The 23,957-nt window shown below is 41.4% G+C and overlaps 1 protein-coding gene across 2 annotated transcripts; it reads left to right on the top strand.

Annotated features, from left to right (window-relative positions):
- The first annotated feature begins 86 nt into the window (after positions 1-86).
- On the top strand, positions 87-23,706 carry LOC110973188 (SMAD family member 5-like). 2 transcript variants are annotated; one of them, XM_022223806.2, is made up of 6 exons: positions 87-380; positions 3,175-3,691; positions 16,524-16,745; positions 17,839-17,949; positions 19,543-19,764; positions 20,269-23,706. In XM_022223806.2, the coding sequence occupies exons 1-6, from the start codon at positions 378-380 to the stop codon at positions 20,667-20,669; spliced, it is 1,476 nt and encodes a 491-aa protein (XP_022079498.2). In that variant the 5' UTR covers positions 87-377; the 3' UTR covers positions 20,670-23,706. The 2 variants fall into 2 exon arrangements, with proteins under 2 accessions (XP_022079498.2, XP_022079499.1); XM_022223807.2 differs by having other exon boundaries at positions 87-390.
- Positions 23,707-23,957: the final 251 nt, after the last annotated feature.

The following is a 23,957-nucleotide window of genomic DNA, read 5'->3' as shown; positions in this document are numbered from 1 at the left end:
ATGACATTACGAAAATGTGAAAACCGGTGCGCGGAAGAATAAGTTGAGGATTAATTACGCCAACAGTGGCAGTCTTCCTGTCGCCAATAATTCACTACACGGTGCAGTGTACATACACGCTACGGCGCGGCGCGGTAGCTGGCTGGTGCACGCACCTCTATACACAGTACACGTATAATGTGTTGTATGCGGACTAATGCACTTTGAATGCATGTGTTCGAATATAAGGTGTAGTGTGTAACTTATACATGTACCATTTTATGTCACCAAAAGCCAAGCTCTCTACAAAAACCTCGTGAACCATATGTGAGTTGGCCTAGTGTGTATTTGAATTCCAGCAGACTGAGCACAAGCAGAATCCATGAGTGATTACATTGATGGTGAGTCGTGGTGAGTGGGCTAGCCTCCTAAATGTTACTGTTACTAGTCGTACTCGTAGGGCCTGCATGCATTCTGTTCATAACGTGTATTTTGTAAGAAATACTTGCAGTTGTTTTTTTTTTTAGGCTAGTAGGAACATGAACATGACGAAATTAACAACATGGCATGACATGGGTAATTATGTGGTAGCCATTTTGATCCAGGACGAGTTGGCAAACAAAAGACTGGCAAAGATTTTTCGGTCTTAGTTTGTTTAGTCATTAGCCTAAGCCTAGAACTTTGTAGAAGCTTACGAACTTGTATCCTACTTTACTAGTTACCGTCAACATACTTCGAGAACTCGAAGTCACTAACTCTGTGATATGCCGTGTGACTTTGAGGCAAGAAGGTTTACATGGAGTATTTTTTTTTTAATTAATGAGATTTTTGCTCACCAATTTCTCGCTTCCACCCGTTGACTGTCACTCCATTCATGCCGTTCGCATTTATCGGACTGGGCATCCTGCGAGACGCGAAACATGTGCAGCGCCGTGTGTGATGTCATCCCCGCCACCGAAAATGGTCGAGCCAAGTTGCGGAGCCTGAATGAAAATAAGATTTCCAACAAGCTGTGTACATCACTACCATCAAAGTACCGTGGTTTCTATTTATACTTGGTGAACAGGCACCGTTGATGTTAAACAGAGAGATGTTCAAAGCTCACAGAAGGTGAACACAGACATCCAGCTGCCTATTTCACAAAACTTGGTGTAACTTAGTTGTGCAATATTTTCACTGAATTAAACATTGAAGATGAGGAAGGGCAAATGACTTGTAATAGATTAGCCATGCTCACCATTTTGATAAAGTTTCATCTTTTCTGTAGATGTGAGAACTGGAATGAAATTCTGGAAGTTCCTCACTGAGCAAAAAATTAATTTCATTTATCTTTCCCCTACAAAAAACAAACAAAACAGTACATTTCTCATATAAACCTTGACAAGTTGAGCAGTGAGCCTTACAGCAAACATTTTCAGGTTGTAAAATCATCCAGTTTTAAATTTGTTCAGCACAGCCTATTATGATTCCGTAAGTTATACCAAAAATTGTTTTGCAAGTTGAATAATTACATGCACGCAGTGTTCACCTTCATGAAATGTGTCATAAATTGTTGCACAAACTGTGCAATAAAACGTGGCGTAAGTGAAGTTATGCTTCAGCTTTGCATAAAGTTGTATGCAATCGGCTGCCAGACCTTTTTTCTTTCTTTTTAAGTGAGTTGTTCTTGTGTCCAGACATTCGCCCTCCAGACTCAATGCGAACAAATACATGTAGTAACTGATAGACACTTGCAAATGATTCGACATTTTCGTCTGTGTAAGTAACCCTGTCTAACAAGCCGGACCTGAGTTAAAGTGCACCTTCAGTGTTCTCCAAGATTTGACACCCCCCCCCCCAAACAAATTGAATCGCTGGTGGATTGGGTTAAGATGTGGGGAAACCCCATCATCAAAAGACAGAGTTTGGGCTGAGTGTGTTTGTTGGCATCTGAGAGGTTCAGGACAGCATTTTTTTCATTGCGATAATATTAATACATGCACGTGTAATATGAAAGGGACAGTGTAGAACCCAAAATTTGTACATACTTGATGGCCAAAGTTTTGAGCTTGGTGGCAAGTTTTTAAACAAAGTGTACATATAAGCAAAGCTCGATGGGCCGCCAGGCTGCTTAAGTTGGAGAACACTGCACCTTCACCAGCAACGAAGAGACGGTTTGGTGGGAAGTTTCCAATCAGTCTTTTGCACGTACTTGGTGCACACTTTAAGACCTTGCGTGTACATTCAAATACAAATGTTTTTGCATGTGCTAGCCATGTCCCACATACATGTACGTAATTTCACATGAACCTGTGCAGGCATGTGGTGAGTCCCCACGAAAGGACAGTTATTGCTACCGGTATGTAAACACAAACCCTGCCTTGTTCTTCCCTCCTCCCTCGCCCACTTGGAGCAGCTATGGCAAAATTTAACTTGATACTCTTACAGTTGAGGCGAAGCTGTCAGGGAGAGGCTTACAGGAAAGTTGATTGATTACATTCAGTGCGTGCATGGATGTGGATGAGACGTGAGCTTGTTATTTGTTTTTAACTGGCAGATTTATGCATGAATCTATCTACACATATCACATAAGCCCTGGGACAAGTGATTACTTAAGACTACATGTACTTGTTCATTCAGAGAGTTAAAGCACTCACTGTGATAATCTGTGCTGTTGGTTTGGAAAGTACTGCTGGGCAGGAAATGCTGTGTAATTTGGCGCTTGTAAAGGAACTATAACGGATATTGTCACAAATTGGTTAATTAGTGAAGATTTACGCAAATGGGCAGTGAACATCGCAGAGTAATGCAAGGGATTTTGAAAGTGCGCTGTCATCCAACTTCTGTCTTCACACGTTCCAATCTGCTGACCTCATCCCTTCTCCTTGCGTCAGCCTTTTCTTTAGGAATGGACTAGTCACATTTTGATTGTCTTGCTTAAAGAGTAGGGAGGAGCATTGGAATGACAGGTACAGTAGGTGCATGCAAGCATGTGTACATGTAACACTGTTGGATTCGTCAGGAAGTATGTCAGTGCTTTATGCAAGTAATTTTGTTTGGATGGTGTTTAAGGCAGCAGTTAATGGACTGATCTGATGGAATGGCTAAATTTCAAGGTCACAGTTTTAATGTTACTGTCTTCACACATTGTGTTGATGCATTTCAACTCTTGCCAAATCATAATTTTGCTTAAATTATGATTGTTTTCTTCTACAGAGTTTTACCCAATTTTGTCAGAGTCCTTGGAGTCGTTGGGCAACTTTTGAACCACCACTGCAAACACAAATACACATTGCCCAGTTGGGTTGTCACTTACTTGGGCAGTCGAGCAACATGTCCATGGCCAGTCTGTTTTCCTTCACCAGCCCAGTGGTGAAGCGACTCCTCGGCTGGAAGCAGGGTGATGAGGAGGAGAAATGGGCCGAAAAGGCGGTGGACTCCCTGGTCAAGAAACTCAAGAAGAAGAAGGGTGCCATGGAGGACCTGGAGAAAGCTTTGTCACGCCCCGGTGAGGTCAGCAAGTGCGTTACCATCCCCAGGTCCCTGGACGGCCGGTTGCAGGTCTCGCATCGCAAGGGGCTCCCCCATGTCATCTATTGTCGTGTGTGGCGCTGGCCCGATCTACAGAGTCACCACGAGCTGAAGGCACTTGACATCTGCGAATATGCATTTGGCAAGAAGCAGAAAGAAGTCTGCATTAACCCTTACCACTACAAGAGAGTAGAAAGTCCAGGTAACTATTCAATTTAATGTTGGTGTAGAGCTGTCGTGTCAAGTTGTCTTTGTCGATAACAAGACCTTCTGTTCATTTCATGTTTATTCATCAGGACTAGCAAATGAAAGTTTTTCTGTCCAAATTAAATTTGATACAAGTGATTTCCACATAGAAAGTTTCACCCCTTTGCTGTTCAACCAAACCTTAATCAAAACAAACCCAAGACCAAAACTAAACAATACAAAACACAAATAAAAAAAGCACCAAACCACACAATTGTGCATAGTCACTGACCTGAACCGAGACACCCCAATAAGTTGTGTTTGAATAAGCAATGCATTTGGGGGGACATACATGTGTGTAGATGGATTGATAGCATGAGCACAGAAAACTGCACATGTGCATGAAGCAAAATAGATTCCTCCTATTTGTAAGGAACTTTATCGTACACATGTAGTTCAAGTAATGCTAAGAAATAGTAAAGATGTCCTTCGAGCATGTGGGAAAAAAATTAACCATCCACAGAAGAGCGCAAGTGTGGGAGGCGTGTGTGTGTGTGAAGGATTAATTAGGTTGGGTGCACCTTTTATGATTTTCCTAAGCTTTGTAACTAACCCATCGTTCAGCCGCGCTGATCAACCCCTCGGTGGATCTGTTCAGAGTTAATCCCCTTCAGAGAAATAAAAGCCATGGGCCAGCATCAACCTTGGTACAACCACTGAGGCAAGAAAGACTCCCTGGCTGAATCATGAGCTGGCAAGGCAGTTTCCTGGAATGGTTTAATGCCATTTCACCCGTGGTTTCAAACCGGGAGGGACACTGTACAATTGTAGGCATTGCCACATTACAGGGCTGTGACTGCTCTTTTGAATGCAGGACGTCAAGCACCAGATTAAGACAGTGGAATTGAAAGTGGAAATACTTTCAAACAACTGATATCGTTACAAGATGGCTTGTCAAATAAGCCACTGTACTTTTAATTTCATCTGCCATTAATTTCTGTACATTTACATGTACATACCAATAACATCATTTTTCTTCAGGGACCATGGCAAATGTACAAGTGATTCAGACATGTACATTGGACATGGCAGTTTCATGCTGTGTTCTCCAAAATAAAATCTGACCAAATTCTTGGCATTGACAAAGTCAATTGTGCAGTTGTTGCATGTGCATTGGGACCAAGCTGGCTGTCACAGCAAGTGTTGTTGGCCCTGTAAATGAGTTGTATTCCACAAAGTGCAATATTAATCTTGTCCCGAAGAGGACGGGTGTGATCCTGCATCAAACTGAAAAATGTTCGACTGATTTTTCTTTCCAAGAAATCAGTCTGAGGAGCCTGAAGTGAACTGTCTGCCCAGAGTCGAGGGGAAATTTTTTGCGGCAGACCCTGCGTGGCATTTCACTTTTTGCACTGAGCCCCCGTGAGCTTGTGTCAAGCGGGTCACACAGGATGTGAGTCACCCCTTGTCTGCTCACTGCATAAGGTGCATTGTGTTATAGGGGGGGGCTTTATTGTTGCATTGTTGACAGGTGATGACAGGATCAAGTGTGGGCTGAACATGTTATATGAACCTGTCAAAATACCTGACAGAAGATGGATGATTGCCATACATTTTTCTGCAAGGGTTTTTTTTTTCTGTTGATGTTGACCTATGTTGCACATCTCCAAGAAAGTGTGTACTGTTATGCATGTCTTGTTTTCCATGTTTCTTTTGTAGTGTAGTTCACATAAAACATCAGCATTGGAGGAGACTTCTTGATGAGCTGGCAGAGTGAAAGGACTATTTTGTTCATATTTAAATTTTTATTCAATTTTGTTGCTTAGTATCGACACCATTTCACTATGGATTACTGTGATTCGGCAAAAGAATTGTAATGAGGTGTTAATGTGCGGTACGCTGTAGGTGAAATACGTGCAAGAATGAATATTAATAAATATAAAAATAAATATATAAGGTCGGAATCCACACAGGTCAAATAAGCATGCGGCATGGTAGACTTTTGCCTGGTTTGCTAGGGTGATAGTGTATTATGCATTAGTTCACAAATGGCAAGTTATCACCTATAGTGATTTAGTGTGCATGTGCGTACTCGTACATGTACATGTACCGGTACATGACCCAAACAAGACATGGAAAGAGAGTGACATGCATACAAGTTGCATGCTCCAGCAGTCCGTGGTGCCAAACTGGCGAATGTCACAAAGAAAGAAAATATGCTGGCAATATTTATGAAGTGTAGTCAAACAAAAATACAATACCTACCGGTACATACGTTCATGCAGATAGTCCGTAATAAACTTCCAGTCCATAATTGAGAACTACATGTAATTCTGACTATTCACCTTCAAAACCATGCAATATTCGTATAATTGTCAATGATTGGTGATATTATTTAAGAGGCAACATGCATATTATCTTAAACTTATGAATTGCACACTGAACCCAGATTTCCCTCCAACATTTCTCAATACTCCCACCACCGTTTATCAAACATTTGTGTGGAAAACTACTGAGAAGAGGGGCTGGGTTGTAAAATACGCAACTTACGCATGTATTTTATCAAATTGGTTAACAGCAATGTTAGACATTATAGAGGAGACTAGCTACATGTGGAAAAATAACATGTTCACATTTCATTATCTGGTATTAAAAGACAACCTACATGTACATGCATACATTCTGGCCCAGTGCTATTGTTTGGCGGAATAGAATCCTGCACTACACACTGGAAGAATGGTGTCAGAGTTACTCTTGTGATTCTGGATCAGTGATTCATGTGGTACATGTATCTTCAGAAATGGGCTCAGTCTGAATTGCGAATTGCTGGGGCAAATCTGTGAGTGGGCATAGTGCATTTGGGCATTTCCACAGTGACTCGCGTTACATTTTAGTTCATTTTGAAACTTTTATAACCACACACATACTGAAATGTAGCAGTTAAAAATTCCACTTACATGTACTTTGTGTAGGTACTTACTGACACTTGGTATAAAATAACACAAGTAAAAAATGATTTCAATAGATAACAACGCTGTTATTGCATTGTAATTATAGCTTGACTCGCGTTAAGCAAAAAGGAAAGCAGTAAAATCGGCTGAGGTTTAAATCAAATTTCTCCTCAAACTATGAATTGGAGAAAACAATGAATAGTTATCAGAAACTCAGAACTCAATACCATTTCTACATCACCTGAAGTGATACATGTATGTATTTCCCAACCAGTTTAGGAAAAAACATAAATAATCGATGTGGCTCACGTTGCCGTGACTCGTGTTACCTCAAGATTACCCTAGATTATGCACACATTGGCTTGATTGTTTGTGTGTGCATGTAGTTGAGAAGACAAATAGTTGCCAATTAAACAATTATGACAGTTTCATATCATGAACGATGAAAAAATTACTTTGAGGAATTGACATGTGGTACCCCCCAAAAACCATGATGTACCGGTAATTGTCATTTTGAATGAATGCCACATTACCTCATACATGTATGGTTGATCAAACACACATGACAAGAAGTTGTAATGGCCACGATGGTTGACCGTGAATTTTTCAGCCTGTTCTGTTAAGCTTTTGTTAGGTTTGTTCCTTTGCCTTCTTCAGCTCACAACTTTTTCCGCTCATCTCATTCTGTTGCTTACGGTAGTCACTGTACATGTACATGTGTACTTCTCGGTAGCACAAAGCTTTTCATGTCTTTTTTGCTGTCTTTCTGCTGCTGTGAGAGTCATACGTGTACATGTACAGCTATGAAATCTGATATGAAAGAAACAGTTCAAGTAAAATTTTGTGACATTTCTTATGGGTCATTTTACAAAAATGAAAGGCAATTAATGATACCTTGCAAATTACTAAAATGCTTAGTAACAAACATGTATGTCCTTGTTTTTTTATTTGTGAAGTACATACAAATTGGAACGTTTCATGTTCTGTCACATTGATTCCTTAGATTATTTGGTGCTGGTAAACATGTACATGTATGATGTTGTGGGCTACAAATTACATGTACATGTATCAAAGGTGACCCTGCGGGCACTTCTGCTGGGTTGTAGAAAACAGTCAGCTCTTAAATCACTTTACATGTATGTGTTGTTTATTAAAGAAATTGTTCCTAAACCATTTTAATACAGCACCATTCAGCAATACATGTACATGTGTATGCCAAGTGCTAGTAAGTAATATTGTCAACTGTGCAAATTTTAGGCCTAGTACATGTACATGTATGACGCGTGAAATGCAGAAAGTGAAAAATGAGGCTAAAATAGAACAATTTACCGGTACGTGTATATGTTGCATTGTGTATAATCTGGCTAATTCCATGTATTGCAATAACTGTGGAGGCCATGCTTCATAGAATTGCATGCATTTCATTTGTCCAAATTCTACAATTGGAGCAATTTGTGACTCTTTTTCCCCTTATTTTTTACTTTCACTTGGGCAAAGTTTTACTTGTCTTTCATTTTTCACCCCCATTGACATGATATTGTGAGAAAGTTACATGTACTTACCTTTATTTCAGATACATGTACATGTAGATGATGACAGATGCATATCTTTTGTTTGTCTGCCGACATATACATATTTACATGTAAATGTGGAATGTTGCAAAACAGGAACCGGTGTATGGAATTATGAAAATATTATCTGCTGCCCTCCATTTAAGATGTCAGTAAACTTTAGAAAACAATTGGCACTGATGTAAAGATAATAAGCACTGCAACTACTGCAGTTTAAATTGTGACTCGCGTTACCCTACTGCTAAATGCTGTGACTTGCGTTACATGTGACTCTCGTTACCCTACAACTGAATGCTGTGACTCGCGTTACATATGACTCGGGTTAGCAACTTTCAGTGCCAGATATATTATCCTAGGCAGATAACCTAGGGTTGGTGGTGTTCTAATTTGGTTTGTTGCACACTGAAGGAGGAGGTTTATAATTGACAAACTCAGTACCCCTGGGGTATTGGTATACAGTTATTTTTTTGTGTATTATGTGACTCACGTTATATCATCACCACCACCTGATTCAACGGGTCTGTCCTGAAAAAGCTAGAATAGAAAGGGAATGTTTGTCATAAAATTTAATGAGAAAATGCTCTCATGAAAAAATATCCAAATTTTAACTCAGCGCACAAATTAAAATGGGGTTGTTTAGGAGGAATGTGTAATAACGCTTTTGATATGTCAAAACTAAATAATTACAGACATAATGTTTAAAAGGTGAATTTTCAAGTTGAAAAGCCAGCAAAGATTAGTTAAGGACTTTTTTCCATAGCTTTAGTCAATATGCTATTGTAAAAAACAACCAAATTAAAAACTCAGTGAAAAACTTGAGTCCATTTCCCCCTTTTTACACGAAAATGCTCATTTGCATCTGGAGTAAACACACCCTTCATGTACATGGCCATGACAAGAAATCCTGTAGTTGAAGTGAATTTTTTCAGGCTGTAGTCAGTATTGTTTGTGCTTTTTAGTTTCCTGGAATTATTACATGTAGGAATGAATTATTAGGAATGAACTTCTATTCAAGCAGTCTTGATCTCAGGCAATGCAGATTAGAGTCTAGAGATGGGTTGCTATTAATGCGAACCACAGAAGGCTCAGTTCATTGTTATGGTGCATGTTGAATGAATGTGTAAGATTCCACATACATGTATTTAGAAAGGCCGTTCAGTCTTTATTCTATAAATAGTAAATGCAGAGTTATTTTGTTATGTTGAATGGAGACAGAAGTACCCAATAAAGGAAGTAACAAATGAAGATAACATAAGATAGAAATCTTTATTATTAGTCCTGTTTATGATAGGATTGCATTTGCAGACCTTGTAGAGACAGCTGGTATTTCATTTTGAAACAGTTAGCCAGGTTTTTGTTACCGGTTTTTACGTCAAAAACGTTCAACACACAGCTCTGTCCGCTCACGTGTAGTTGAGGTACGGTAACTGTGTGGTCATTTGTGAGCCGTTGGAAATTTCACCAAGTGCATGTGTACATGTAAACCAGTTCCATCTTGTTTCAGGAAACTACCGTCTGTCTGTGTTATCCGGAATATCCTTCCTCGGGAAGTTCTGTTGACAGCAACAGGGAGCAATTGACCGCTTTTCCACACTCGGCCTTTCCTGCAATACTTTCTGTTCAGGGCCTTGTTTTTGTGTCTGGAACAGTATTAAGAATAGTCTTGTTACCGAGGTTAGGCATAACTGCATCCAGGTTTGTTCTATTGTCAGCAGTAATTTCCTTTAACTTTTATTCCAAAGATTTAGATGTACTGTATGTAAAGAGATACATGTACAGTGCAGGCCTCGAGTTTCCCGATGGCCATGGCCATGGCCATCAGTACCCTCCCATTTGGTAGTGATGTCTCAGAAAAGTGAACGTGTTTCACCGCCAAGATGGCAGTGCCCTTTTTTTCTCTTGGCCGTAGTGCCTTACATGTGCATATCGACCACCCCTGTTCAGCGAGGTACACGGAAAGCAGCACTGAAAGTGACATACACATCGTTCCATGATCGCTCACATTCGACGGGAACACTGCACCGCGCTCAGCCTGGCCTGCCGCACACCGGCGGCTCGGCCCGCTCTATCCATGGACACTGCACAATCGCAAGTGCGTCACAGGCGACACCCACCGGCCTATCCAATGACTTAATAACAGCACATGCCCAAGCCAAGCATTTTAATGTACCGTGCAATAATGTTAGTCTAGAACAAGTGCTCATCAACGTGTACGCATGGTAACGGTATATCGAGAGCTCCACGTTTTTCATGCACACAGGACAATTGTATTGTCGTGGCAGTATGTTAACTAACACCGCAATGTAGTGTTTGCAGTTGAGTGCAACGCGCCGCGCGCGATCCGAACTGTACATACATGTACATGACATCGGTCAATCAGGACTACCCTGATTAATTGTCACGTACGTTCTTGTGTGCAAAATCAAAGGCCAAGCCAATTTTTGTGGTACGCAAAATGCCGAGGAAAGAACTGCTGCAGTCATAACAGGCGGAAGCCTTTCAACACTCGGCTGCTGGTTCAGCACTTATCACAGACATGTTCAGGTATAATGCGTATCCTACTTTTTCTTAGACCTGAATGAATATTGATTTTCTTGCAATAAAAAAAACGGGACGGCATCAATGCCCATAACTGCGGTGGCTGATGGCATTAATGCCCTCACGTTTGGCATTAGTGCCCTTTATTTCAGCCAGTCCACCAATGCCAAATGGCAGTGCATTAAAATATATGAAATTCAAGGCCTGACAGTGTAGTATTCATTTTTTGTCTTGTTTTGTCATCTCTTTTCATTGAGAGGGAAATGGAAATGAATGAACTGGTAACATAATTATCACTGGGAAAATGTGTCTGGAAGTGAATAAGGCTCCAGTTAATACAAGAACTACTGAATGGAACACACCCGTGCAGACCCCCCCACCCCCTTGCACGTTGTCTCCACTTGTCAACATGTAAAGTATATGGAGCAGTTCATCATGTATAGGAATTTTGCTGTATTGGATGTCAGTATCTCACCATTATTGGATTCATATGAGATGCTCTCATTGTGTGCTGTCGGCAGTGAGTCAGTGAAAGGCCTCTGAATTTAGTGCATGTACACATACATGTACATGTACGTGCAAGGCCATAACCCCTCAGGCTGAAGCTGGAGCAAGTGAGTGGATGATGGGCTGGGTTGCAGGATCTATCCAGGAGAAACCTAGCGCTGTCTATTGCTTGACCGGTGTAATCAAATTTCTCAAATTAATCAAATGCCTCCTTTGGAGTTTGTGACGTCATCAGTCATCAGTGAGTTTATTAAACAGGTTCTTTTTTTTTTTTCATTGGACGTTTGGAAACAAACGGGTCTTCCAGCAACTTTTACGCTTATTCGAATAGAAACGTGAATCGGTTGAAAAATGTCTTTAAGGATTAGTTGAGTAAAACGTATGGAGATGAGATGTATTGTGTAAGCTCTGTCATTTCAATAAATTTAATTCTTATAAAATGTAATACAAAGGTACCAGCTAGTATGGACTTTCCATTGTGTGCAGAATTTCATGAAAAAGACACCATTACAAATTTTTGTAGTGAATGCAAATTTTGAAATATCTTGCTTTAAATGTTATATACTGAAATTATGTGGAGCACTGCTCTTTCTTTCATTTAACCAAAACAATCCTGCATTAATTCCTTTCACATCCCAGAGCAATAAATCCTCGTGTTGAATGTACAAAGAAAAATGGTGCATTAGGCCATATTTCCTTCAGCTAATAAAAAAAACCTGTTGCTTGTTGCTTTACTGTCTTTTGTGAGCCAACAAGAAATTGGTTAAATGCTGCATACTGGTATGTTACCCAGTATGTGTACATTGTACCATTACGAGTCAGTGTGCAAGACAAGACTTGTTCCTAGTGTGGTTGACAGGTGCTCCATGAAACTTGTCTTCTTGCATGCAGATGCATCCCTTTCACAAGTGCACAGGGAACGATCATTTCAATACTGCATGTACTGGTGTGCGAGACGTAGTTTATTATGCATGCACACAGTGAGCTAGTGATTGTAATGCTGGCACCCGGTATGAGAGGCGTAACACAAATACAAGTACATATGCATATATACCGGTATCGCACGACTGCCAAGTACATTGCAAGCCAGGACATCCCAACTGGTTTTGTACACGATATGCTACAAGAGTTTCATGGTGAAAATTGTAAACTTAGCCTTGCAATTTCGAGAACATGTAAGGTTAAGGTTGCTGGCTGGCAAGATGAGATAGCATAATACAAGAGTACCTAAGGCCTGCTGTTTTGTGCATCCAGCCATATTGTGAGCTACAGCACTCAGCAGCAATGCTGAGAAAAGATGGGAGAATTAGAGAATCCTGTCCACATCAAAAAAAGTCAGGAAAAGAAACGGGAGCAAATTTGAGTTTTTGGCTGTCCAAATGCTTGTGAATATGTAAAGGCTGGCAGTACATGTACATTGAACATACATGTACATATGTAGGCCTACACTGTACGTACATGTAGTTTTATATGCCGAGCCTAGCTTTTTGAAGTTGTTTCAGAGTGATTCAGTGCAGAAAGTGTTAGCAAAATATTTCCTGTAACTGGAAATGAACGCCAACAAACATTTGTCTTTATGCGCACAAGCGCAGGTACCAGAACATGTAAGGGTACTGTGTACATCTCTATTTCATGGACAGAATGTGCATCGTGAGCTCTTGCAGACTGGCTGAGATGAGCCAGCCTGGCTGATTATGCATTACACACACACTCAGAGCCTAGAGCTGAAGAGGATTTGTGAATGACAGCATGTGCTATGCAAGGGAACCAGGCGGCTTAGTGTAGATTGAGGTCAAGCAGGTCAGATCTGTTCAGGCCTGATGAAGTTTTGTATTCAGACAAGCCCGTTAGTACTGTGCATACATTGCACACAAATAGGTATAGTCAGCTTGTCCACCTACCTACATGTATGCACATAAAACATATGGTTGAGCTTAGTACAAGACAATGGAAATTCTCATGTTGTGCCACCGGGGAGAACTTGGGTTATGGATTGTGTCATTAATGAATCCAATCTGTAAAAATTTGTACTCCATCTCTCTGTACCGATACTCACATGTACATGTATTCAACAAAATGCTGCATGCACACTGTACATGTATCTTACAGTATCATCAACATGTACATGTACATTTAGTAAGATATTTTGTTACAAGTTTGTCTTGTTGTGTACATGTACATCATTTATGTACACCTGCGCAGCTACAAGAAGCCTTGCAAGTGTTCAGGTCAGTTCACAGTGGTATTGGTCAGAGTCTGGTCAAGGCTGCCCTGATAATGGAAACTTAATCCATTTCCATTTACATGCACATAGGAGCATGAATTTGGTGTGTGGTTTATTATTGTCACTGCCTTTGCCCTGTAAAGTACAGTTGCCCCAGAGCTACATGTACATTGTAGGTGTATGCAGGTTGAAGCAAATGAAAACGTACCCCTAGCCCTGCATAATTGATTTGTTCAGCTGATTATCTGTTGTGTGTGAAATTTTTCATACACTGTACCTGCGGTACATATGTAACATTTGGGGTATTAAATTAACCACAAATATCTTGTATTTTTCACGTTTTAGTCATAATTGGTTAGGAATTGTACAGTTTTGCAAATGCATATCTTGTTGTGACAGAAATTAGGCCACTGTTTCATCCCCAAGACATTAGTTCATTGTGTTGCCTAGTGTGCACAATCCTATCAGATCATTTCAGCAGCCTGGGGTTAGCACAGCAAACAACCAGGGCTGACCCCAGTGGCTTTGTGGCAACACTCATTCTGGGCTCACATTTCAGATGGGTAGTCATTTTGGCACCAGTTTATAGTTTCTGTCTGCCCCTTGTGTTGACATATCCTGGCCCTCTGCTCAAACGAGCTTCACTGTTCCCAGCTTGTCATGGATTTGGGGAAAGAGCTGTATGGGAGAAAAATCTAGGCCTTTTGTTCACTAAATCTTGTGGTTTTTTTTTAAGGGGGTCATAACTGTTCTTGAGTTTTATTTGGAATGCAGTGCACATTGTAAGTGTAGATTTACATGTATTACGCACCATGATCCAATAAAATTTCCAACTCTTCATAATTATACTGCATTGTAAAATTTGTATTTGAAAGGTAATGATGTGTGCATCTTACATTGTAGGACTGGTTGTTATTCTCTCGAATCAGAAACCATGGAAAGAAAAAAATCAAAAATGTACCGGGGTATCTGTCGTTTTCCATCTGTGTACGCTTCAGCTGCTTCATTTTTACACTGTGCTTAAACTGAAGTCAAGATTGTCCATTACATTAGCCTATTTGGACAGAAACCTGGGATGACCCTCCTCTAGACCCCATTTGATTAAGTCAACATACGCTAGTGGAAAAAAAATGCGCCAAGAAAGCCTGGCGATGAAGCTGAAGCAAGTCCTCATCACATTCCTGGTGGAATTCGTCAGGGGCCCCTGTAGATGTCAGTCCAACGGCATTTAGAGTAAATAGATTGGGTTGTATCGGGTTATCACTGCATATCTTAACTGCACAGTGTTTATGTGCACAGGGGGTCATAGCATTGCACAATACAGACTTTGTGGAGTCTTCCCCTTTTACAAGAATCTAACAAATGTCATAAATTGATGCCAGAGAATTTATGTCCTCCTCCGTGGCCATTTTGTTATCCAGGGTGTGAGATTTCTCTATTTGATTCCAGCCATAAAATTGACAAATGCCTGTAGCTGAATCATAGTCACGTTCTGCAGTGACTTCCATCTGTAGTTTCAAACATTTGTCAGGAATTTTATCTCTTAGTCCTTGGATGTTTCCCTTGAAAAGCTTTTTGAAATTGTATAAAGAGCTACCGGCAGCAGAGTTCCAGCCTTGAAGTCCAAAATGTTACAAAAAAGTCCAAGAAATGAACTCGGAATTACTTTAACAGATGACAACACTGACTTTCCCCACACACCTCCCGTTGTTTTATATGTAGGGCAATGTGATTTCTTCAATGTCAGTTACACATTGATGTAACGGTATGTGATTGGTTTTTCACACTCCATCCACAAATCTATATGTCACTCGTTTTGTGAAGAGATACTAGGTGGGCCTGAGTTTTGATGGTCACTTTTGATACAGGCAGTCTTAATATGTGGTCCAAATACTGACATCATTTTCATCAGATGCAATGTAAAAGGGTTGCTTTATTAAGACCACCCAGACCTTGCTCAAAGCAGTTATAGATTTATAGTTATAGGGTTCTCAGCTGCTTGTCGATGAGTTGTAACTTGGAAGTAGTTTGTTTTAACTTCTCCCATTAGGATTAGAATTAAGAGAAGCGAGAATGTGAAAAAATTGGACTAGCTTTACAGTGGAATGCCGCTATAATAAACACAACAGAGCCATACTAAATGTTAAGTATAGCGAAATTTACTGCCGAACATTTCGTTGCCATGTTAAATAGTACCCTCTTTTGATTCTGTGGTTCGTTTTTGTGATGTTTTGATAAAAATAAAGTCGTGAAGCTACCGCTCAGGATCGATCTCTGATGCATCCTGTGGCGAATCTCGGTGGGTTGTGTATCAGCGGCGCCCTCTTTAGACTTATGTTAGTGCAATGCCACGGTGCGCATGCGGAGTCGCAAAACCAGTGTCCATTCAATACTGTTAGCAGATTAACTGTGCGTGCCTTGGCTGTTACCAGAAGACGACTTTGAATAAGTGTGGACCAATGTACCCAGTTTCTCAGTTAGTGACTTACAATTAACTCTTCAACAACTAGTGGCTTTCCCTTCTAATCCTTGGGGAAATAATGGCCACTTGTCACTTTTCAACATAAAAAACCTGACTATTTTATCAAGTTGACGTTTGGGAATTACAAACGGCAACTGCATAGTGTTCAGTCGGTTTTGTGCACAAAATATTGGGTGCCAAGGACGATGTTCAGTACAGTGGAATGTTCGGTATAGCGGTGTTTGGTATAGCGGTGTTCATTATAGCAGCGTTCCACTGTATTGAAAAAATTCTGAATGCTGTTTTCTGAGCTTTTTGCAGTGTATGTGCACTGTATATTCCCTCAGGAGTTGACAATTTGTTCCCTGTTTCAAATTCACAACAACTGAAATGATGAGATCCCAATTGCGGTTCCACAAAGCCCTTCAAAATATCGATCAAAAGAGGCATTGTTAACCACATGTGCAGTGTACAAAGAAAGACAGATGCACTCGACAATCCTTGAAATGTCCTCAAGTTTGCCCTGTACCTAGTCTGGTATTAATGCAGCCACCCTTCTTTCTATCTCTCTTCCCCTCTTTTGCCCTTCATTGCAGTTCTTCCGCCAGTGTTGGTCCCACGTCACAGCGAGTCGGTTCCCTCCCACAGCCTGTTGCCGTACCGCAGCCTCCCTGATCCGCCATATCCACACAACGCCACCTACCCGCAGAGCTTTCAGCAGCAAGCCAACCAGGGCCTCTCCCCTCACCACCCAGGGTCCCCCGGCGGTCAGCTGTCTCCAGCCAGTTCTAGCCCTAGTAGCCCGTATGGAGTCCCCGGTGAGAATTTGTATTCTTTGGAAAGCTGTTCTTCTTAAAAAAAGGTCAACCCTGTTGTAGTCAGCCACCAGCAACAGTTGTCCAGTGTTGTATGTCGGATGTAGTGGTCAATGCAGCAGTGGGCTACTCTGCCAAGAGTGGCATTTACATGCGTACAGTGTGTAGCTAAGGGCATTTTCGAAACGCGTGGATTTGGCTTAGAATTCAGTTTCGCTGGTTCCAACCATTTTGAAGCAGCGTTGGAAACCACATGTTCAAGCTCTGACTGGAATCAGTGAAACTAAAGTCTAAGCCGAATCCATGCATTTCAAAAATGCCCCAATTGAGAACCCTGCTCAGTGGAACAAAAGCAGTTGTTTCCTAGTGTTGCATTTTTGTTGCAATGAGCCACGGTTCTCATTTCAGCCATGTTGCATTTTTTTGCAGTACCTTCAGAAAACCTGATGGGGTCTGGGTTAAAAGAATATGTCTCATGACAATCCAAAATGTTTGAATGTTGCACTGGAAGTATCCATTTGTAATGAAATGGCAGTTGCTGTACCCCAAGATTGCTTACATGAAGATGGGCTTCAAAATCTGTTCATGCACGATGTGCAGGGGTAGCAATAATGTACGCAGAGCTGCCAACCAGTACAATTTTATCATATTTCGTATGATTTTTCAGTGACAATACGACACGACAATTTTTTCTCAATAAAATACGATTTACAAAATCAATAAACTTTGTAGTTATTTTAGATTTTCACCTAGTTGGCTTGGAAATTCACGTTTTTCACGAGTTTATTTCGCGCGGTGATATCAGTCGTCGGCGATGTCGGAAATGCCATGCAGATGCATGCAACATGCATGACACGGTGTCCATTACCGCTTCATTTGTGCAGTTCGTCTGTATGTAGGCTAACCATGGATGTAAAAGCAAAATCAGTCTGGGCCCCAGACCATGCATCGCAAAATAGAATTTTTAAGGTAAAATCATAGGATTTTTGGTCAAGTGAGGTTGGCAGCTCTGTGTATGTGTAGTTCTTAGTCCTAGTACCTGCCTCTCTGCATGGTCTTCATCAGTTGAATTGATCATGTGTCCTTGTCCCTACAGCCGACACTCCACCACCAGCGTACATGTCCTCTGATGATGGCAACACCAACGACGGAACACCCATGGATACATCATCTGCACAGCCTACAAAGTCCAACATGAACATGCAAGGTGAAATAGCCAGCGAGCCTTAAATGGGCAAACAGCTCTTGTGATCATCAAAATAAGGGGGGAAGCCTTCACTCCAAGCAGTGCCCTTGCAGTGCCTTTGAGTTTCTGCACATAACCCAAAGAATTTCAGGAAGGTTTCTTAGGGGTCGGGGCAGGTAGAGGGCATTTTGCACTTTTATTTTGTTCCCTTATCAAAAGCCATGTGAAGCAGGTTCATTGCACATATTAACCCCAGTGCTCCAAGAAGCTTAACCACTAGCTGTCGGGTGCTTTTAAAAATGCAGTGCACACATACAGGAGATTTTCAAGAATATTAGTTTTCAAAATTCTTCAAAAACTCATCATTTCATTTAATGGATATTTAAACAGGCAACCTTCATTGACTCCTGAGTGTTTCAGCCAGGCCTGCCGCCCTGTAAAAAGAGCCCAGAATCGTGAGGGGTTGTGTAATTTCCTTTGTCCCCATTGGATGCAAGTGGCGTCTTTTCAAACGCAGCTGGATTAGCATGCTGTGTCGCTCATCAATGAGTATTCCGAGTATGGTCTTTTGTTATAGCTCTTTTGTCCCGTTTTGGGCACCCTATCTCTTCGTATAAACCCATGGTGCTCGAAACGGGGCTCCCCGGCAGCACATGCTTAAAAGTCTGCTGGGGGAGGGGGGGTTAAGCGGACTTGATGGCATTGATGAATGTTGAGCCCATCTCCTGTTACTTTTTACAGTGTTAAGTGCTCTCTGAAGCGTAAACCTTCTATCACACTTGTCAAATTTCTGCAATAAATCAAAGATGCAAAATGCTTAAGTGAAAGCTTATCTAACAGTTCACCATTTGCTGTTTTTCTGCTCCACAAAATACTTGCACAAGAAGCAATGTTGCTTTTGGCCCAAAGTACGGACTTTTTAAAATGACATTTCTTACCGCATCGTTATTTTTGTGAAACTCCAAGAGAACGTTGTGGAGGGGTAGTTGCTACATTTTCCCATCCATGACCAACCGTAGCTTAACCCTAACCCTCCTCAGTCCTCCACCTGTTGGAGGACTGAGGATGGTTGGGGTTAAGGGCTTCACACACACTCATAACTCCACAAGCTAGGCTGAGTGTCTGTGTGTATAAACTGAGTGGGAATCGCTCAAACATGGGGACGTGTATAGACACCATGTAGCACAACATGTAGAATTTGCTTACACATTCTCTATCTTACTTTCAAGTCATTTGGGCCTAATTTCACGATGCTGCTTAGCACACTGTTTCACGCTAACAGAGACTCCAAGTATTTCATGGAGATCGTAAGCAGTAAGTATAGCCAAAGCCCTGCTAACCTTGGAGGAAAAGTTTGCTTAAACTTAGTGATGTAACAATAGAAATCTCTACGTGCATGCAACTGTTAGCACAGCCACGCCAAGCACCACCATGAAATGTTGCTTCAGGTTAGCAAATGTTTCTCCTGAAGTTAAGCAGCTCCGTGAAATTGGGCCCTGTATCAAGTGGTCAAGAACGTGGAAATCTCAGAGTTACAGATATAGTTGCTTGTTGGGATGCTGGGGGATAGTGTGAGTACTCACTCTTGACAGGCTTTATGTCGTACCCTTGCAGACGTGCAGCCTGTGACGTACACAGAGCCCCAGTGCTGGTGCTCTGTCGCCTACTACGAGCTCAACAACCGCGTGGGGGAGCCCTTCCATGCGTCCAGCACCAGCGTGATTGTAGACGGCTTCACAGACCCTTCCAACAAGACGGATCGCTTCTGCCTAGGATTGCTGTCCAACGTCAACAGAAATTCAACCATTGAGAACACGAGGAGACACATCAGTAAAGGTACCGTTGAGGTTTGATTTGTAACTGTGAAAATCGTACCTCTGGCAATGGCATTAACTTGACCATTTTTGTGCCCCGTCTCGCAGCATATGCAGTAATCCTGTCTGAAATGCCATTGTCCTACAAGTGGTGACACACTAAAGGAACATTTGAAATGACTTTGGCACAGGTGACATACATGTATACATGTACTTTCTACTGCTCAGAATACCAGTATGTTGTCAAATTCCCCACCGATTGGTGAGGTATTTTCACCTGGTGCTCTTATCCTGTATTTCCCCCGTTTTGACTTAAGATGCATTTTATGGATGGTGCACCTTTTGAAATACGTGTTCCTACACAGTGACAAATTGATCCGCATATTATTCTGGGATGCCCATCTGCCCAGATGAAATTCTACGCAACTAAATATGGAGTCCCCTCAATAGCCTAAGTCACTTGGCTCTTGAACGAAGGAGAAAGTGACAATGGAATGAACGTTAATGTCCAATACTTGCCCTGTAGGTGTTCATCTGTACTATGTTGGTGGTGAGGTGTATGCCGAGTGTCTGAGCGACAGCAGCATCTTCGTCCAGAGCCGCAACTGCAACTACCGCCACGGCTTCCACCCGACCACCGTCTGCAAGATCCCGCCGGGCTGCAGCCTGAAGATCTTCAACAACCAGGAATTTGCCGCCCTCCTCTCTCAGTCGGTCAACCACGGCTTTGAGGCGGTCTACGAGCTGACCAAGATGTGCACCATCCGCATGAGCTTCGTCAAGGGCTGGGGGGCCGAGTACCACCGGCAGGACGTGACCAGCACCCCCTGCTGGATCGAGATCCACCTGAACGGTCCCCTGCAGTGGCTGGACAAGGTCCTGACCCAGATGGGTTCCCCCCATAACGCCATATCCTCTGTCTCGTGATCTAGCCCCCCCTCCCTCCCTTCCTCCCTCCCCAGGGTAAGGCAACACAGGGTGTCCTGTTGAGCTGTTTTATTCTCGTCGATGCCAAGAACCCTCTCCAGGCTATACTTCAGGGAGTAGTGTACTCACCGATTTAGTGCGGAGCCAGTGAAATGTGTGCTTGACTCAACAAAAAAAAAAGACGTTAGTTTTGTCAGTTTGAACCAATTTGTGACATAGTGTACAGATGATAGTGGATTAAATAAGTCTAGCCAATTGTTGAAACCTAAATGTGGCTACCATTTATTGAGTTAAATAGTGATAAACAGCAACAGACAAGCACAATACCGGTACAAGGTCAACAAAACTTGACCTATCGTCATTGCACTCCAGGCGTAATCTGGATAATCATGACATTCTCAAAATCTAATGAAAACAATTTGTAATGAAAGAGCCGTACCGGTAGTTCTTATAAAGTTAGTATCACAGAAAAGTCCCTGGTACAGGAGAATACTATCATTTTGGCTAGCAGTAGATACAGCTATTTTTCATTAAAGAGATCAGTTTTCAAATTTCTTCCCTGTACCAAATGGTACACTGTCTGACAAAACAATCTTGTCACACTTGACTAAATATCTTTTAACCTGACCAGTTCTTCCCAAGTCTTGAGACAAGACTACTAGATACACAAGTGTTAAAGGGTCTACTGTTATACAAAAGCTTGGAGGGCTTTTAAGAAATGTACCAAATGAAATTTTCTCCTGGAAAACTTAGCGGAGCTAGGAGGAGGCACCAAACTGAAAACGCGGAGAAAGGCTCAGTTCTGTTGAAGTGAAAGGTTACTGAAACGACAACTACTTTGTAAGTTAATTATATGAAATGCATCTCATGATCTGCCAAATTTCCTGTCAGGGATAGAAGTGTGCCCTTTCAGCATTGCACCACTGTGACATCTGCGCAGCACGCTCAGTTTGGCCCTGAATTTTTCTATACTGGACAAACACTTTGCCAATTGTGAGAGATTTGATAAATGTACGTGTATATTTGATGTCAGTAATGCCATTGATTCGATAGAATGACTCAGATCAACTTAAATATTAACCATTGTTTGTTTTTTAAACTCTGTAAAAAAGGAAGAAAGTCTTGTTATATGAACTTGTAACGTAGGTCATGTTTGCCACAGTAATACAAGATTTTTTTTCCTACCACAGGTGCATGAGTTTTGTATGTGCCATCTGAATGTGTATGTCAGCGTTGCATGTTTTCTTAAACTGAACATTCTGTTTTTGAAATGGCGCTAACTCTGAATGTACCAGAGTGTGTCAGAGGAAAAAAGTATTGGACAGTTTTCCTTTTTTTTTCTTGAATGAAAGAGGAACTTAATGCATGCCTACACATGCATGTGTGGTTGGTCTTAGTGGAATGAAATTCATGAACTATCCTTGCAAGATATGTGTGAGTTAATCAAGTGAAACTGCATTAAGCCAGTTGTTAAGATGCAAATTGAGTAAGAAGATTAAAATACAATATGGAGAGAGAGTTTCACCAGAGCTCAACACATCTATCACTCAACACAAAATGGCTACATCAGATGACCCGTTGACAGACAAGTTCTCTGTTGCGATGCACTGGGCTGTGTATGGGTTTTATTGCTCCGACAGCTGCCTTGTGCATCATCGTATCAGACTCCATGTTTGGTCATTTGTCTGAGATTCCCCGTGTTATGTATTGATGTAAAAGCTCATAGGTACTGGGTTTGACTGGAATGGACAACAGTCTTTACACAAGACTTGGTAACAGCCCACTTAAAAAACACCAAAGATTGAAATTGTTTCCTTTGGCCTTTCAGGTGTAGAGACTTTGCATGGTAGCCATCTTGCAGGGCTGTTCCCTAGGGTAGCCTAGTTTGTGCATACCCTGCGAAACAAAGCACTTCCCTGCAAATGGCAGGCATGCAAACCCTCTATAGGGCAGTCTACACAAACCTGCACCCCTTTTCTGTAAAGATTACTCATTGGAGGGTAGGCTTAAGGTACACTTGTGAGAAAGGACTTAATTTATTTTTTAGATAAATGTAAATTGTAATAGATACAAAATTGTGTGTTTTGACAACATAATTGTGAACCTGGTACACAGAATGTCCAGTCTGTCGTGCAGTTGATAGTTTCTTCAAATGGTATAACATAATATATGTATCTGTTTATCAAAGTATTCAACTAAAATTGCCAAAGTTCTGGGAGGTTTCCCTTCTGTACCATTCTACGAGTTTCATCCATTACTTTAACATTTGGTTAAGTCTGCATGTAGTTAGAGTCATTTCCAGATAATTTAAACTCAGTGATTTTTCCTTTTTAACATAGATGTGCCAAAAATTGGAGGAAATAAGCAGCCTGGCACTTTCCCATGGGGTTTGGCCACACAAGTCACTGGAGGAAATCACAGATTAGTCATTGTGCGAGAGTCTTGTTCACAACTCAGCCAGGAATTATCACAATAGAGTAACTTGAACTACTAAATGTTAAAAGTGGAGATGCTCGGTGGAGCACTCTTACACATTTCCAATATACTTAACCCTAACCCTCCTCAATCCTTCACCTGTTGGAGGATTGAGGAGGGTTAGGGCTAATGTACGATACAGAAAGTGGGACGTATTGATGTTCATTTTAAAATTTTAGCACAAACGGTAGATGGAGCATTTATATCGACCCCATCATTAGCGGTTGACATGATAGGAATACTTACATTGAAGGTTTTCGGTGGAGCAGAGGATAGCTCCATGATTGAAGTTAAGAGGCCATTTCATTAAAAAAGAAAAACTGGAGGGGGGGATGAAGAACCAATTCTACAAGTTTGTTTGCCGGAAATTCGTACCTACAAATGCAAGTGTCTATGTGCTCAGTATTTTTTTTCCATAACTTGTTCTATTGACTGATTTGTTGTCCGACCGTTGTGTGACCAGTAATTTCTCTTATTGTTTTTTTTTCTACTGCCTGTATTATATGTAGCTTAGCCCTGTCTAGAGAGTGGAGCAGAAATAAACACGAGTAGTTTACCAGAACGGTTGTTTGTGTCGGACTTTCATTCGTGCTTTTTCTGAGTTCTCTGCTCCTTCCAAGGAAATTTGCAAGTGGTTAAGAATGTATAGCTGATGAACAAGGCCAAAAGGAATGGCTGTTGAGGGTTTTGTTTATTCTTGCAAAGGAGAAGACATGGGTGTCACCACGAGTGTTCCGGGGGCACTTATCAGCAACGATCTAAAAACCCTTAGCAGAAGGGTCAAATTTGAGATTGGTTTCCAAGCAAAGTGGA

Source organism: Acanthaster planci, linkage group LG02 (genome assembly GCF_054643075.1).
Source record: "Acanthaster planci isolate LZ-2023a linkage group LG02, COTS_SCS, whole genome shotgun sequence".
NCBI classification, from domain to species: Eukaryota; Metazoa; Echinodermata; class Asteroidea; order Valvatida; family Acanthasteridae; genus Acanthaster; species Acanthaster planci.
This window is presented reverse-complemented; position numbering and strand designations above follow the sequence as displayed.